The following is a 16,700-nucleotide window of genomic DNA, read 5'->3' as shown; positions in this document are numbered from 1 at the left end:
ATGAGGTGAAGAGTAATAGAAGACACTTGACTTCAGGGTTTTACAGGCATGGACACCTGTGCAAGCATTCTATACATTTCCACACATAAAAACAAAGAATGAAAACTTATGGGTCCAAATTAAGGTGTATTAATATAGTTTCTGACATTTTCACATGCAGCTCTTGCAGGCTGTGATTGAATTCTGGGTTTTCAGAAATTCACCCACCCTTCTGCAATTCTTGTTTTAAACAAAGGTGATTGCATATGAATGGGGTGTGGATGTTTTCTTCTTCTGTCTTCCTGCTGTGTTTTAAAAGGACTGTGTTTAGTCATATTCCTAGTTCTTTCAACCAGTGTGTGTGTTTTACTGGGTCTTGGTGTTCATAGTTGATCATAAGTAGAGAATGAGACATTTTTGAACTTTGTCCCTGTAAAGCAGAGGTGAGGTTTGGGAGGATGGTGTTCAGGAAGTGCACAAATGTATAAAGAAATTGTGATAACTGCTGTAGGAGGAAAACTCTCTGGCCGGCTTTGTACTAGTTCATCAGGGAAGGAATTTTTGTGGAGATGCTTTAGGAATAATTATTAAAATTAGTAAGAGAAGAAAGAGGGGATGGAGAAGGGCTTTAAGAACTGTTGTCCTCATAGATATCACTTGTATTTATTTTAAAATGGAAAATTTCATGTTTTGCTGGGCTCTTATATTCTCTTTCAATGTAAGGTGGGTAAGGTTCTACACAGACTTCTAAGATCCCTAGTGACTGTTGGGACTGTGATGGAAGAAACCTGCCTTGTAAGAATAGGAGACTGGAAGAAAACTGTGGATGCAAAGAGGCTAGGTTATTCAAGGAGTAAGGAATGTGTGTTTACTGGTGTCTGCCTTACCTCACAACTGTTAGTGCTGGGAATCTGGGAACCCTTGGATTGTTGGAAGTGAAAAGCCAGATGACTAACTCTGCTTTGAGAGGAGATAGGGCACGCCAAGAGACCTTAAGAAGGAGCTGATAGATGAGGGGATCAGGTGGAAGATGACTGGTAATCTGTGTGGTTGTATGAGGCTAAGTCCCTGCATGTTCTTATTAATCATTAATTCAGTGTTTACATGTGAAATGGTTGTATGCACTAGTGAACTTCATTTTAGTTATTAGGACTGGTTGACTCAACAAATCCATACATTTGTTAATGATTAATATGGGAATATTTCTATGTTTTACACAAGTAATAGACCTTTGCCAGGGAAACACTGAGAAGAAAAACTCTCCCAGGGTCAGAAAGTTCTTTTTCTATCTTTAACTCTTCTGAAAGCCACAGGAAGTGATACCGACTCCTTAAATGTGTTTAAATACTGCAAAATAGGAGGGAGGAGGAATGCTTGATGCTGACCTGTTTCACTTTCTGAAATTGGTGGTTAGTTTTGGTATCTATTAAAAGCACAGGGTATCTCGATGGCATCAGTCAAGGCCAGACGTGTATAGAGGAGAAAGAAGGCAGTCAAAATCTACACACTTGAGTGTGTGGGTTTGGTGGGTGAGGGGACCAAATCAAAACAGAACTAAGGTGTGTGCACAAAGGCTTCTCAGTCATCTCTTGTAAAGTCAGAAAGAGTCTTCTTTAAAGTAGAAATTCCAAAATGGAATTATTTTACCTTTGATTTTCATGTCAGAATTTTAAACTACATTTGCCTTTTATATGATCCTCTTTCAACTGTATTCTGTTTAAAGAGATTGTAAATGACTCTCTAATTTAGCAGCAATTTTTCAATGCATTTACTTTAAATCAATAAATCATATGTATAAATGTGATTACCAAAGTCACATTAGCTTAACAACATAATATTCATTTGCCAAAGATCAAAGTAAAGTATGATATGCACATAAGCTTAATGAGGGATGTGAGCATTGTGTAGTATGTTCAGTGAAGGATTATCTTCTTGATGGAATGTGGTTCAGTGATGGTGCATGGACTCACATTTTGCTCAGCAGTGACCCTCACTGCTGTGATAGCTATGTTGTGTATGATAGCAATGTTGTGGGTGATAGCAATGTTGCATGTGATAGCAATGTTGACATTGTTTTTAAAATACTTACTTTATGTAACTAGAAAGTATTATTATTCACATTTTCCCCGTGTACCATGGCTATAAAGGTAGACCTGAGCATTCTTGTAGCCTCCTGTTATGTATATTCCCTAACAGAACATTGGAATGTACTCAATATAATGACGTTACAAATACATTTAAAATCCACGTACACAGTAATGGAATGTAAAATAACAGTTTCATTTATTTTACAGAAAACGCATGTTTCAGAAGAGATGGGTGAAATTTGATGGCTTTAGCATTTCTTACTACAACAATGAAAGAGTAAGTACATTTACAGTCTTCAAAGATTATTTTACACATACTAAGTGTACTTTAGGAAACTTTAGTTAATAGTTCAGCTTGTGAAAGAATAGGAAATATATTATCAACATGAAAAGAACTGGAATATGACAAAAATCACTCTTAATTTAACTTTTCATAGCCATGAGCAATCAACTTTTTAGCTTATGCTTTTAATAGTTATTTATCTTATTATTTATCATCTTCTATAAACCATAGGAGATGTTTTTGTGATGTTAAGGTGAATACAAAATTGCCTCTACAAATTAAGGGATGTAAACAAATGACATTACAAACAGAAAACTGAGAAACAGGGAGGGGTTGTCTCATCCTCTGAGAGCGAGAAGTAGTTGGATGAAATTCCGTTGGCTTGGAGTTTGGAAGAAAATAAGTTTGTATGTACAGACATGGTAGAGAATAAGAATTATGTACAGAAAGAATATGCAAAAGCTCACATGAGCCAGGCGATGGTGGCGCACGCCTTTAATCCCAGCACTCGGGAGGCAGAGGCAGGTGGATCTCTGTGAGTTCGAGACCAGCCTGGTCTACAGAGCTAGTGCCAGGACAGGCTCCAAAGCCACAGAGAAACCCTGTCTCGAAAAACCAAAAAAAAAAAAAAAACAAAAAACAAAAAACAAAAAACAAAAAAAAAATAAAACAACTCACATGAGAAAGCATTGGCTATTTCACAAAGCAGGTAGTGATTTCTGGTTATTTCATGAATGAGCTTTATGAGTGGGAGATGTGGGAGATGATGCTAACAGGACTGTGTAATAAGAGCCCACTGAAAATCTCGTCTGTTGGTGAAAGCAGCAAAGGAATATTTTTTGTGCAATTGAGTCACAATGCATAGCAGAGTTTTAGGAACGTTTTCTTAAGTTTTGAGGATGGCCTTCTAATGAAATATAGGCTCAAATATTTGTGAGAATCATGTATTATATCAGAACACAGTAAAAAAATAGTTTCCTGTGTATAAATATATATATATATATATTTGCCAATATGTATATGTGATCATATGCATGCATAGTTAACTATAGAAAATTCTGTATATTATACAGTTAGATGGTACACAATCAGCCTTCTATGCCCTAGCTTGTGCCTGGGTGTGGGCTGAACCAACTGTGCATCAGAAATACGCAGAAAAGTTCTGTCTGTACTGAACAAATTCATCCCCTTTTCTTATCATGTCTAAATGAATAAGTAAAACAGTAGTTTACAAAGAATTTCCATATATAAGATATTATAAATAACCAGGAGTGATTAGGAATGCAGGAGGGTGAGTGCAGGATATATGCAGGCATGATACAATTTTAGTTAAGGATTTGCACATATGTGCATCTTGGTGTCTGAGGAGTTTCTGGAATCAATCCCTCTCAGAAACAGAGGGACAGTGTGCTCAGCTGTTAAACTTAGAAGATAACCTCTGTATCACCCTTTTCACTTTTGTTTGATAATTTTCTCAGTGAAAAGGTAAAACTGATAAAATGGACCCTGTTTTAACTTATTAAAATGAGACCCTTTCCTCCTAATAATATTTTATCTGTAATGATTTTATTTAAAGATATAACCACATTCTTTTATCTATTTTATTTATTACATGCCAATTTAACATTGTTTCTCATTAGAAGTTTATACTTTATAATATTTGTAAATTGTTTTGGCTTAAAGAGAGGTGTCTCTGCAAGGCAGAAAGTAAACATCTAATAGACAATAACCTGGGCTGCAAATACACTTGCACCCATGTTGAGAGCAGTAGAAGGCTTCATGTTGTTTGGTTTCATTTTTAACCTTGATCAAGTAACAAGTTGGTTTAAAGATGCACATGGTTTGCAAAGTGGTGGGGCACAGATGTTTTCATCATTAGTTCTGCATCAGCTATTTATAGTTTGTTATGTATTTGACCATCTTGATGTTTCACATGTGTCCATGATGTACACAGTGAATTCGGTGTCCCTAGACTTGAAGACATCTTTTTTTCTTGTTGTCATTTTTCCGTTTTATTATTTTTTTCATACAGTACATGAGTCATGTTTATTTGCTGGTTTCCAAACTCCTCACAGGTCCTTCACACCTCCCTCCCTGCCCAACTTTGTGTTCACCCCCTCTCTTTTAAAAATCAGTTAAAATAGAGCAAAAAATGCCAAAATAAAACAAAAACTGCACAAAGCAAATAGTTTAGCTGCTAAAGACTTGACTCATAACCAAAATTAAATAGAGAAACTGATTGCCAGTTCTCTTCAACATCTGGGTCTTCTCTTTGGCATTATTGAACTACTGAAGAAGTGTATTTAGGAACCAGGAAGATCTCCTTGCCAGGTTTCTTTGTTGGCGGATTTTCTTTATTCTCATTTAAGAAGGAAATTCTTTTTTGCTTCCCACTGAATTGGTTTTCTCTATATCATCACTCACACTTGAAGTGGAATGAGCCTATTGTTATTTCAGATATTCATGCCATAAAGTTTGTTATTAAAAGTTTATAGTCATGTGATTTCCTAGAACTAATTTATCCAAGATTCGTTCTTTAAAAATATCCCAGTTAAATACCTTTGCAAACATTTCATGTACTTGCATCCAGATGACTGAAACACCTTGCCAAGATCTTCTACCATTTGAGAGTTGTTTCTTAAAAGGAGGCAGTTTTACTGGTGCCCCTATGAAAAGACAGGCACTTAGGGGTCACAGCTAGTACTATGGCTGCCTGTGCAGTTTAGCAGTTGTGTGGATAGCACATCGGAGTCATTGTATGCAGTTGGACATCAGGAGGTGGTGTGCAGAGGTTCCAATTTTCTGGTTTTCTTCCATGTTCCTCAGTGTCATTCAATAATACCTCCATGAGGATGTCTCCATTTTATTACAGAAACAGTGTCATCCACACAGCCTTGATATCTGCTCCCCTGCTAGGAAATATAACTCACCCCTGTTCCCACTCATCTGTGGGAAGAATTGCCCTGTGGTTGTTTCATCGTCTGAAAGTGGCAGATAAATGACAGATTTGACCTAGATATCTGTGTGGTACAACCTCCAGGGATGCTTTAAAGTTTCTTTAAGTAACATTTCACACTTCGGAAACCAGACATTTTGAGCCTGCTATCCATTGAGGATTTTTTCTTTTCTTTTTTTTCTCCCATTTTTACTTTGTATTGTCTTTATATTGTTGTTACAAGAAAAATATAAAATCAACTCTATAGTGTTGAAAAAAACACACAAGTTTTACCTTGAGATCTTGTAATAGATTATAAATGAATCATTAGATAACCTCTGGCTTCCTGAGGTTGCAGCAACATAGTATTTAGTTTGCAAAGTATATTTTGGTCACTTCTTTGCTTTCTACATTTCTCTTCCAGAAGTCATTACCTGTCAAACAGATCGTTGTTATTTATAGGCATATAGTTTTTTTTTTCTTTTCTTTTTTCTAACTCTAGCACTCTTTGGATTTTCTTCACTGACAAATGGGTTAAAGGTAGCTCAGAACAAATTGTTAATTATCTCATTAGGAAGTTTTTCTAAGCTATTACAATTTTTAGTAAACTAAAGTTTGGAAAAGGTCGCCTAGATAACAATGTGTAAATGATTTTATATATTTAAAAATCCCCACTGTTCGGCATCAGCTGTGACATCTGTAGGACAAGTACACTCATCAGCGGTCCATAAAGATGCCCTGCTCCTTCTACCTCTGTCGGTTGCCTGGCAGTGGGAGTTGTTCCTTCTCTCTTCACAGTCTCTAAAGCATTTAATGTTCATGATTTGACCTCATATTTCCATTTTAACTTACTTTCATTTCTAGAGTTTCCTTGGGTAAATCAATCAAATTATGTATTTCTTTGTAAAGACCTCTATTAACATTTGGTGGCATCCTTTGGGGGACTCGAGTACCATTTCTCTGCCATATTTTCTTTTTTTCATACGTTATTTCTTTCCTTCTGTTTGAACTTCTTTAGCTATTGTTAGCTATTGAAACTATTGTTAGCCATTGAAACCTCCATGAGGACCTGCAGGATGGCTCACCAGGTAAAATAATTGCGCCCAAGTCTAAGGACCTGAGTTCAGTTCCTGGGAATCACACAATAGAAGGGTAGAATCAACTCCAGCAAGTTTTGCTCTTACCTGCACACATATGCCCACAGGCATACACATAAGTAAATAATAGTAAATAAATAATAAACAATTTAAACCATGTGTAAATTTCAAACATCTTAGCATTGTCCTCTATAAATCTTTGCTCTATTTTTCTCCAGCTGAATGACAGCTGGATTGTAGTGTTTCAGGAAGTCTATAAGAAGATAAGTTTAAGGAAGATAATTTGAATAAAGGGAGGCAAATTTGGAAAGGGTGGTAACAAATGAAGCTTTGTACATTATTGTGTAGTAATATTTAGGTTCAGTAGAAGTGATAAAAATACATTCCAAAAAATATTAAAAAAATAGATGTCAGAGTTTGGTAATTGTGATTGATTGGACATGGGATTCAATAATTCAAAATATTTCTATAGCAATAACTCTAAGAAAGTTGGTAAGGGAAATAGATGAATGATCTAACATCTATATGGGAAGACATCATTAATCATATTATCACATTTCATGACACTTTAGATCATTACCTAAATTCCAATGTATTATTATTATAAAGCAGATATACAAGTTGCTGTTAAATTGGAGTGCTTGCTTTGGAGAGTGTCAGCACTATAGAAGTGGTAGAACCTGGGAGAATGGAGCTGATAAATGAGTAATCAAAATTCTCCCCAGCTGACTGCATTTGTGGACCATGTTCACACAGTAAGGATCAAGGTCCCAGAGAAAAAGTTTCAGTAGAGTGTAATCTATGCTGAACAATGAAGGATTAACTATAAATGCAAAGATCATTCAGAGTTGCGAAATAGTGGTAGGAGCATATTGACACTATTATATATGTAGGGAGAATTCATGTTTTGTTTCTGGGAAGGATCCACTTGGGTCAAGGACTGTTCAATCCTATTTCAGAGAGAAGGAGTAGAAAGTGATATTTTATTTTATTATTTTCATTTTTTTATTTTACTTTATTTTATATTGTATATGTATAAGTGTTTTGTCCATATACATATCTCTGCATGCAGTGACCATAGAAGCCAAAAGAGGGCATTAAGTTCTCTGTAACTGGAGCTACAGACAGTTGGGAGCCACCATTCCTGTGCTAGTCATTGAACCTGGCCTTCTAGATGAGTATCCAGTGCTCTTAACCTCTGAGCCATCTCATCTAGAAGAGTGATATCTCAGTGGACAAGGATGGAGTCAGGATAATGTTTCAGTTGATGATGGTTGAGGAACCTGGGCAAAATTAGAAATACTACTGATGACTGAAGATATGGGGGCTCTCATTGAGTGAACTGTATAGATAAGGAAGGCATAGAGGGAAGGAAGGACGGAGGAAGGGCATGCCAAGCCATAGAGAACAATTTTAGGTTTGTTCACGGAAAGTTGGTAGCTGAAATGTGAAAAGGGATTTCTCTTAAGCAAGACAGAAACAAGAAAGAAAAACAAGGAGAAAAAAAAAAAACAAACCTCAGTTATTCTGTGAGTGCTTTGTCTCTGATATTCTTCTCTGTGTGAGGTGGTCTATATCCTTTCCTAAATCATGTGGTAATGGCATGTTCCTTGTTGGCTACATGAGAGGATGTGGGAAAGACAGCGTGTATGTTGTATGCATTGAGAATGTTACCAGAGTGTGAATAGGATTTTGACAAGCGCTTCAGTTCGGGAGTGAGAGGTGAGAAGGGTGGAGGAGAAATTGTTAATGGAAGCAAAGACGATACCGGGTAGAAAGGTGCATGTGGAGAAGCAGAGGACAGAAGGAGATTGAGGGAGGGGTGCTCCCTGAGTGGGATGGAGGGGTGCTCCCTGCAGGGGATGGTCTAGTATATTCTTCTCCTAACCTGTTATTTTCTGGTGTGAATTTCTGCACCTAACTGGAGTTTCTATAGTACGTTCACTTAGACTTTGTGTTTATATGCCAAAATGTTGGACGTGAATGGGATGGCATTCATTTTGGGTTGTGATTTCAAAGTATTTCTAAGTTGATTCTAAGGTAATGCAGATCAGCATGTGGCAGACATATGTAGCAGAACCTACTTCATGGTACCCAAAAAGCAAAGATCAAAAAAGGACTGAATGCCAGATTTAACCTTTAAAATATCCTAGTGTCATACATGCAGAGGGCCTAGGTTGGTTCCATGTAGGCTCCCTAATTGTTCGTCAGAGTCTGTGCGTTCCTGTGAGTTCAGGTCAGCCGACTCTGTGGGTTCCTCCCTCATGACCTTGACCCGCACAGCTCCTACAGCCCTTCCTCCCTTTCTTCAGGATGACTCTCTGAGCTGGGTCCAGTGATTAGCTGTGGATCTCTGCATCTGCTTCCACCAGTTGTTGAGTAAAGGCTCGCTGCATGTGTGTGACAGTTGTGTAGCTTGGTCTGTTTGTAAGGCTCCTATCAGTGAAACCAGGGCCTGTCCCTGGTGTTTAGTTGGCTTTTGGGAACCTGTCCTCCATGCTGGTTTACCTAACCCAGCCTTTATGCAGGCGGAGGAGGTTGCTCTTACCTCAGCTTGATTGCTCTGCTTTGTTCAAGCCCTTGGGAGGCCTGTGCTTTTCTGAATGTAGGTGGAGGGGGGGGGTTGGGAAGGGCACGGATGGGAGTTGGAGGGTGGGAAGGCTGATACTCAGACCTTCTGAGATGTGAGAATGTGTTTTTAATACCCTCATATTTCTTGATTCTTGAGAACTCTGAATACTTTTTTTCCTCCCTTCCTTCCTTCTTTCCTTCCTTCCTTCCTTCCTTTCTTTTTTTTTTTTGATGTGTGTTGGGGGGTTTCTACTTCTCATGATCTTACCTTTGTTATTTTATTCTGTCTGATCAGAATTTTGTGTTTCCACTTAGCAATTTGGTGAAAGTTAAGTTTTCTAAAAGTCAGGATCAAATTTCACCATGTTTATAAAATGCTTCTCCAGACCCAGGGATTCACAGCTAAGTACTGACAGAGTTCCAGGAGTCCAGTCGAAGAGAGGGAGGGGGGATTATATAAGCAAAGGGTCAAGATCATGATGGGGAAATGCACAGAGACAGCTGATCCAGCTAATTGGAGCTCACTGACTCTAGACTGATAGCTAAGGAATCGGCATGGGACCGAATTAGACCCTCTGAATGTGGGTGACAGTTCTGTGGGATGGGCAGTCTGTTGGGCCACTGGCAGTAGGACCAGGATTTATTTCCAGAGTATGAACTAGATTTTTGGAGCCCATTCCCTATGATGGTATACCTTGTTCAGCAGTGATATAGGATGGAGAGGCTTTGTCCTGCCTCAACTTGCCAGACTTTGTAGACTTCCCATGTGAGAACTTATGATTTCGGGGAGTGGATGAGGGGTTGAGTGGGGGAAAGGTGAGGTGAGGGAGCAGGAGTAGGGAAGGGAGGGGACACTATGATTGCTCTGTAAAATGGAAAAAATCTTTTAAATAAAAAATTAAAATTATTTCTGAACACTTTAAGGCCTACATCATCTTACTTCTGTGTTCTGAAGTTTGAATTCACTTCTGACCTTAAATTACCGGGTTTTTAAGTGTATAATGAGTCTAAAGTTTCTTTCTGACAACAGAGCACAACAAGTATTTCATTCTTTTACTCTCAGTAAATCTTTGACGTCATCCTACCAAATAGTTCTACGCAGAATGAAGATTGAGAGAAAGTGCTTAGAGCCTTCATCCTTGAAAGCAAAATTAAAATCTGTGCGTGCATGCCGACTGCCAGCCTCAGATGCACCTTTCCTCGTCTGCTGCTGGTTTTCAGGAACATGGTCTTTCCCTGTTCAGGCTAGCCTTAAACCTCCCATCTCAACCTTCCAGATTTGGGGATTAAAGCTATGAATGCCCATGCCTGGCATTTGTCATTAGAGAATGACAAAAAAAAAAAAAATGCAACTCAGTATGAGATCAAAGTTCACATCATCAGACCATTGAAAATGAGGTTAATTAATAAATCTACAGGCTCCCTTTGGTATGTTTTGTTCTCTCTGTACTGCAGCTGTATTTTGAGATGGTGTGACAGTTCCTGTTCTGACCAGCAGATGCCTGCAAACACCGTGGAATCATTGTGAGCCTACAAGTCAGAGCCTGTGATTCTGGGTTTAAGAAGTGGATATTGTTGGTCTCTTAGTGTTATTTTTATTCGGTGCTCTGCCTTTTAAATCCAGGCGACTAGAAAATTGAAAAGGTCATTTCTCTTGAAAGCGTAGGACACTTCACAGTTTTCTTTTGCAGCATTGAAAATCAGTGTATTTGTTTATCTTTTCAAAATTTCCCATAGAAATCATGAAAGAAAAACAATTGTGAATCCTGAGCCATTCTTTAAGATCTTCAGAATTTCATGTTCATCTCTCTTCATCTTTTTTCTCTAACTAATACAGGAGATGTACTCAAAAGGAATAATTCCCCTCACTGCAATATCCACAGTACGGGCTCAAGGAGACAACAAATTTGAAATTGTTACAACACAAAGAACTTTTGTTTTTCGAGTAGAAAAAGAAGGTAAGATTATTTTCCATTTCCTGCCCCCTTCCTCTCCTTCCTCCTCTTTCTTCTTAGAATCAGGCTGTGTAACTTAACTCTGTGTGGCCCAGAACTCACTGTTCAGTCCACAGGAGGCTTGGGCCTTGAACTCCGAATGCTCTGACCTTACTTCCCTAAGTCCTGAGAACTCAGGCATGCACTGTCCTACCTGTGTCTAAGATAATTACGTTATTGCTATCAAGATACTTAGAGCCCTTCATTTCTCACAAATCATGTTAATAGATCAGGTAAAGAAAAATATAAGGCCCCTTTTAACTCTATTGCTTGCAAATAATTTACATTTAAAAAAAGGTTTTTGAATATACAGTGTTAAAGCCTAAGTAAATTAACAAGTTAATTCCTTGTGTGGTTGCTATTACATATAAGGATCTATTTTCTCTTTTTTTTTCTTTCAGGAACTATTAACTATGGGATATTTCTTTAAGCTGTATATACAAAACAGTAAAAATTGGATACAATATTCTCTCACAGAGATCATTTTAATGTGTAATTTTGATAATGCAAAATAGGTATTTAATGCTTAAAAGCAAAGGTCCTAAGCATAACTAAGTTGATTTTAGGGAACTTTACACAAGGAGGTTCTTAGCTAAATGAACTGATGTGGTAATCTTTAGGTTATAGACTTTGTAGTGGCTGTACTCATTGAGTTCTTTTCTTGGGAATCCTCTACAGTGGGACTCCCGTGGAAAGGTGACAGGTGGGGCAGAGAGATGGTGCAGCAGAGAAAGATGCTTGCTGCTGAGTGAGATAACACGAGTTTATCCCTGGGAGCCACACTGTGGAAGGAGAGAATTGATTCCTGCAAGGTGCCTTCAGACTACCATACAAACAAAACACATGCACTTCCACTCATAAGTACCTGTATTTGTGAGCAGGCACTTTTGTGCACACGCACACGCGCGCACACACACACAAACACACACACACACACACACACACACACAGAGGCATAAATGTGAACACAAAATAGAAATGTTTCTATTCTTTCTGTATTGGGTCTCACAGTGTACAGTAGAGTATTCTCTGAATTTGATAGTATGGTGGGGAGAGGTCAGAGAAATTGCGAGTGTTGTGCTCTGTTTGATTTTCATGATGTGCCATGGCTATAATCTTCGATAGGTTAAGATAATACAGGGAAGGCCCGAAACTTAGTTAAATAACAAGAAATTTACTCTACTTTAGGAACATGTTGGGAAAGATTTATAAGTGACCTGATTTTTTAAAGAAGTGTTTACTAAGTGTGCCCTATTTCAATAATAATTGCACATAGAGCATACGTAATACTCTGTATATACCAGGCATTTTGCCAGATTCGGCATTGTAACAACAGTTTGCATGACTGTAGTTCTACTGTACCGACAGGGACGTCCTCCTGTGGGTAGAAGCTACGGTAATGCTCAGTACTGCGGCACCCTTGCCCTTTAAACGGCTCTGCTCCCGGAGCATGTGCTAGCCGTGGCATAAAGAGTGTTCAATAAATATGTATTCTAGGAAGTTCTCATTATTACTGAAGGTAATCATGAGTGAGTATACCCAGCTACCTGTCAGCGAGCAGTGTTTTTCAGACTTTGATTACTGATGATTTATGAAATCAAACTAGAAGCTTATGTTGCTGCTGAAAACAAAAACACCACATAGGCCTTCCCAAATAGTATAAAAAAAACACCAAAGAGCAGGGCTCAGTGGATAGATCCATTCTGTATAACAAATCTATGTAGATGCTGCATATGACCAATATAGAAAATAGTTCATATTTCTGTTGCTAGATATATACATATTTATTAATTTTTAAATACACTTTAGCTTAATTTTATCACAACACTTTCTCCCTCTATTTCTTCTTTCTAGACCCTCCCAAATGCTCACTCTCAAACTCCTTTCATGTTATCCCCTTGATATTTTATTCTTCCCCAAATATTATTGTTAGACACACACACACACACACACACACACACACACACACATACACCCTCAAAATATATAAATACAACCTGTTGTTTATGTGTATATGGTTTTAGGGATAGCAACTTTAAATTGGATTAGCCAGTTAGAATGTTCATCCCTGGAAGAAGTTAACATTGTTTCTCATCAGTCAGGGCTGTGGGCCTGGGAGAATTTTTACCTTTCCATATAACAAACATATCTATTGGTGGTGCTATTGTTCAGATCTTCTTTATGCAGACAATTCTAGGAGGGACAGCATCAGAGCAACAGACTTCGGGTATTATGGCTCTTAAAAATCTTCCCTACCCCCTCATTCACCATGTTACCTACGGCATAGATAGATGTAGATGTATCTATTATAGGTGGACTTTTCATCACCCATTGATCCACTGAGCCTAGATGAGGATTTTGTAATGGTCTGGTCTCCATTTACTGTACAGAAGAGCTGTTTTGATGAAGGGTGGTAACTACACTTATGGATGAGTATAAGGATAAAATTTAGTGTATAGTGAGGAATCATGTCGGTCTAACAAAGTGACTGTAGTAGAATCTAAGACACCTGACCTCACTAGCCCCAGAAAACTGACTACCTTTCTAATAACAAGCATTAGTCCCTCCTGTGAGTGGACATTAAGTCTGATTAGACTGTCATTGGTCACCGTCAACATGTGACTGCCGTTTACTGTATCTTTATGGATATTTTACCACTTTTATCATTGTTGTGGTTCATAGATGTCACATCTTAGTAGAATTAGTAGTTGCTTTCCTCCCTTGGCAGCTTGCATAGTATTTTATGGTGCTATGGAAATTTTACTGCAGGATGGTGACTACCAAAATTATAGACAATGGCTGTTGCCTTTGGTTAACTCTCACAGGTTGAAGGTAGGCTCAGGTTGCTGAAGCCATTGGACCCTTAGGACACAGGACTCATATTATTTTAGTTGACTTGGTATTTACAAGAAAATAACACTGGATTAAAGACTCACGTGCTCAAGTCATGAGCTGATACTGTTTCCTTTCTTATTATATATCTTCTAATCAGTTCCCGAATTTTGTCACTTTGACTTTGAAATTAAGATTAGATGCTGACTGGTTCTTAATCCCCACAGAGGGATTAAGTGGATTGTTAGTTCAAAGCAATCACTTTTATCTTGATTGTCACTTTATTGATTCACTACGAGTATGTCTTCAGTCCTCCTGTCAGAAAAACCATTCAGTCTGGAAGTCTGATCATGTAATCTCATTCCTAAGGTCCCATTGTCTTCTTTTCTTACTGAGATAGGCATAGGGTGTATGATGTACGAAAGCCCTTTTGACTCTTGATCTGGTACTGGTCTTCTTTCATTCCTTCCTTCCATGCCTTCTTCCCTCCTTTGGTACATTTTAACAACAAGGGACTCTTGGACTGAATCTACAAATCTCAGTTTCTTTGGGGCTACAGCATTCATATCCTGCAATGTTCTAGCCACCTTCCTGCTTGCTCCATTACTTTTTTTTCTTTAGGCTTTGTTGACCAGTCCATTTTCTGAGGCTTTTTCTAGTACCCTATGTAAAGTAACTCTTCTCTGGCCCCTCATCCTCTGCTTTATGCTGTTGCAATTCACTTGTCACTGTGTAGTGTACTCTACTAAATGTCTGTGCTTTTATGGCCTTTTTCCTTTCAGTGGAGTTTATTCTCTGTGAGAGAATGGTCCTGCTCCTTATACTCAGAATAAGCCCGTAGCATAGCAGCTAATATTCGTACAGGTAGTGGTTATCAGTTTGACAACACTTCTGGCTCTCACGTTGATGGCTGGTTACACTGAAGGGTCTTTATTTAGGTCAGATCATATTAAAAGTAAAGTTCCTGGCTGAGTTTGATGGGTGCTTAAAATTCTAGCACTCAGGAGGCAGAAACAGGTGACTTCTATAAGTCGGAGGTCAGCCTAGGCTACAGAGTGAAGGATTTGTCTACAGAGAGAAAGAGAAAGAGACAGAGACAGACAAACAAAACAAACCTCACAGTGAAGGTTGAGTTACAGTTGGTGATTATGTTTATGGTAGTTTTGCTTGCCCTGTGTCACATTCTCTGCTATCCTTTGTAACTAATGAATCACCTATGCTAAATTTTGAACTCAAAGAATATGATGTTTGTGTTGACAATTTGAACATTTCTGAACCTTTGGTGTTTCTCAAAACCACAAAAATTAATTTAAGATTCATTGAAGAGATTGCTATTTTGTCTACATTATAGCAAAACCACTTTTTTTTTGTTTTTCTGACCTATAATTTTTCCCCACTTGGATTATCATCCATGGAGAGAAGCCATAATAGGGAATGTTCCAGAAAAAAAAATGGTGCTTAATAAACTGCTACCATTGATATGCAATCATATATTTATTCTTAGAAGGACTCAACATGGTAATCTGCCCTCTTAGTCACTAGCGGTATAGACCCCTTATACCCAGGGGATTTCTGAATCTGTGTACAGTATCAAGTAACATATATACTACATTCTTTCCTATACATATATACATATGATAAAGTTTTATTCTTAAATTAGAGACAGTAAAAGAGGACCAGCAATAGCTTATGATAAGGCAGAAAGTTATGGCAACATTTTTAGCAAAAGTTACACTAATGTGATCATCCTATTCAAAAATATCTGAATATCCTTTTAGCTTTTTCACTGGAAGCACTACACAGATCTCCTTGGACATCTTGCAAATTGTCCTGTACCACTGTGACCACACTTCAACACCACCACTAAGCAGTATAAAAGCTTATGTAATACAGGTACTGCATAGTCATGATGCTTTACTTGATAACTGAGATGACTACGTCATGCCTAGTGGAAGACCACCTCACACAGAGTGACTTATATACACTGGAGCAGGGGATGCCTCGTGCCTTGAATCAGAAGAGAGTGGGATGACTGAGGGCTTAAGGCTTAACACATCACTAAGAATAACATGTAATTGAAAGTTTATGAATTGTTTATTTCTGGAAATTCACACATTTTTTTTAAACTGTCGTTCACTAGCTCAGCTACAATAGCCCCTAGCTTGTCTCAAACCATATATCAAATAGAAAACAATTATTTGGTTTGAAAACTGTCTAAACATGTTTTCCTCATTTAGGGATGCACATTTTGTACAGCCTAAGACAAATGACTCTTACAATCTGTTTGATTCTGTGTGTACTAGCTGTTCACTGTTTCTCTCTGTTTAGTGAACTGGATGTTTCTGGTTTTTTTTTGGTTATTTTGTGAATGGAATTTGTTTGTTAACACCTTCATATAGATTATCAGCAAATTTCATCAATAAAAAGAGTACGCACACGTGTGCACACCGGCGTGCGCGCGCACACACACATACACACAGACCACTCTCTGAATTCTCACTCCCCACTCCTTCTTAGTTTCCTCTCACCTCTGTTAACACACGGTACTCCTGAAGGTTCCCTTCCCGTAGCCATGCCTTCTTTGTGCTGTTTTATGACACACTGATTTTAACCATGACTCTGTCCATGTGTATCCAAATATCTCCTGGAACCTGGTGGCCTAAAAGTTTTATGTACAACTAAAGATGACTGTCATTCTCCCAGAATTAACAGTTTTCAAGAAGTCAGCAGTCAGGGGTAGGGCTCCATGAACCCTTCCTCAATCTGTGGTTGGCAATCGACAGTCTTGTTCAGGCCCAATTCAGGTAGATACAGATATAATGAAATCATATTTGCAGTGGCTATCTCATATAGAAGAGAGCATTGCAAGTCTCTTATCCCCCTTTTGCATCTTAAATTTTTTATCATTTTTCTGAAATGTTT

General features: G+C 38.1%; 1 protein-coding gene across 4 annotated transcripts in view; it reads left to right on the top strand.

Annotated features, from left to right (window-relative positions):
• Nucleotides 1-16,700, top strand: part of Arap2 (ArfGAP with RhoGAP domain, ankyrin repeat and PH domain 2) — a 167,301-nt gene that overhangs the window by 50,046 nt on the left and 100,555 nt on the right. For all 4 annotated transcript variants that reach the window (XM_013350802.2, XM_005359243.2, XM_026785085.1 and 1 more), the window contains 2 exons: nucleotides 2,274-2,343; nucleotides 10,790-10,910. In XM_013350802.2, the coding sequence (XP_013206256.1) occupies nucleotides 2,274-2,343; nucleotides 10,790-10,910 (191 nt within the window). The remainder of the gene's footprint in view (nucleotides 1-2,273; nucleotides 2,344-10,789; nucleotides 10,911-16,700) is intronic.

Source organism: Microtus ochrogaster, linkage group LG1 (genome assembly GCF_000317375.1).
Source record: "Microtus ochrogaster isolate Prairie Vole_2 linkage group LG1, MicOch1.0, whole genome shotgun sequence".
Taxonomy (NCBI): Eukaryota; Metazoa; Chordata; class Mammalia; order Rodentia; family Cricetidae; genus Microtus; species Microtus ochrogaster.
The sequence above is the reverse complement of the archived record's forward strand: the minus strand, read 5'-3'. Positions and strand labels throughout refer to the sequence as shown.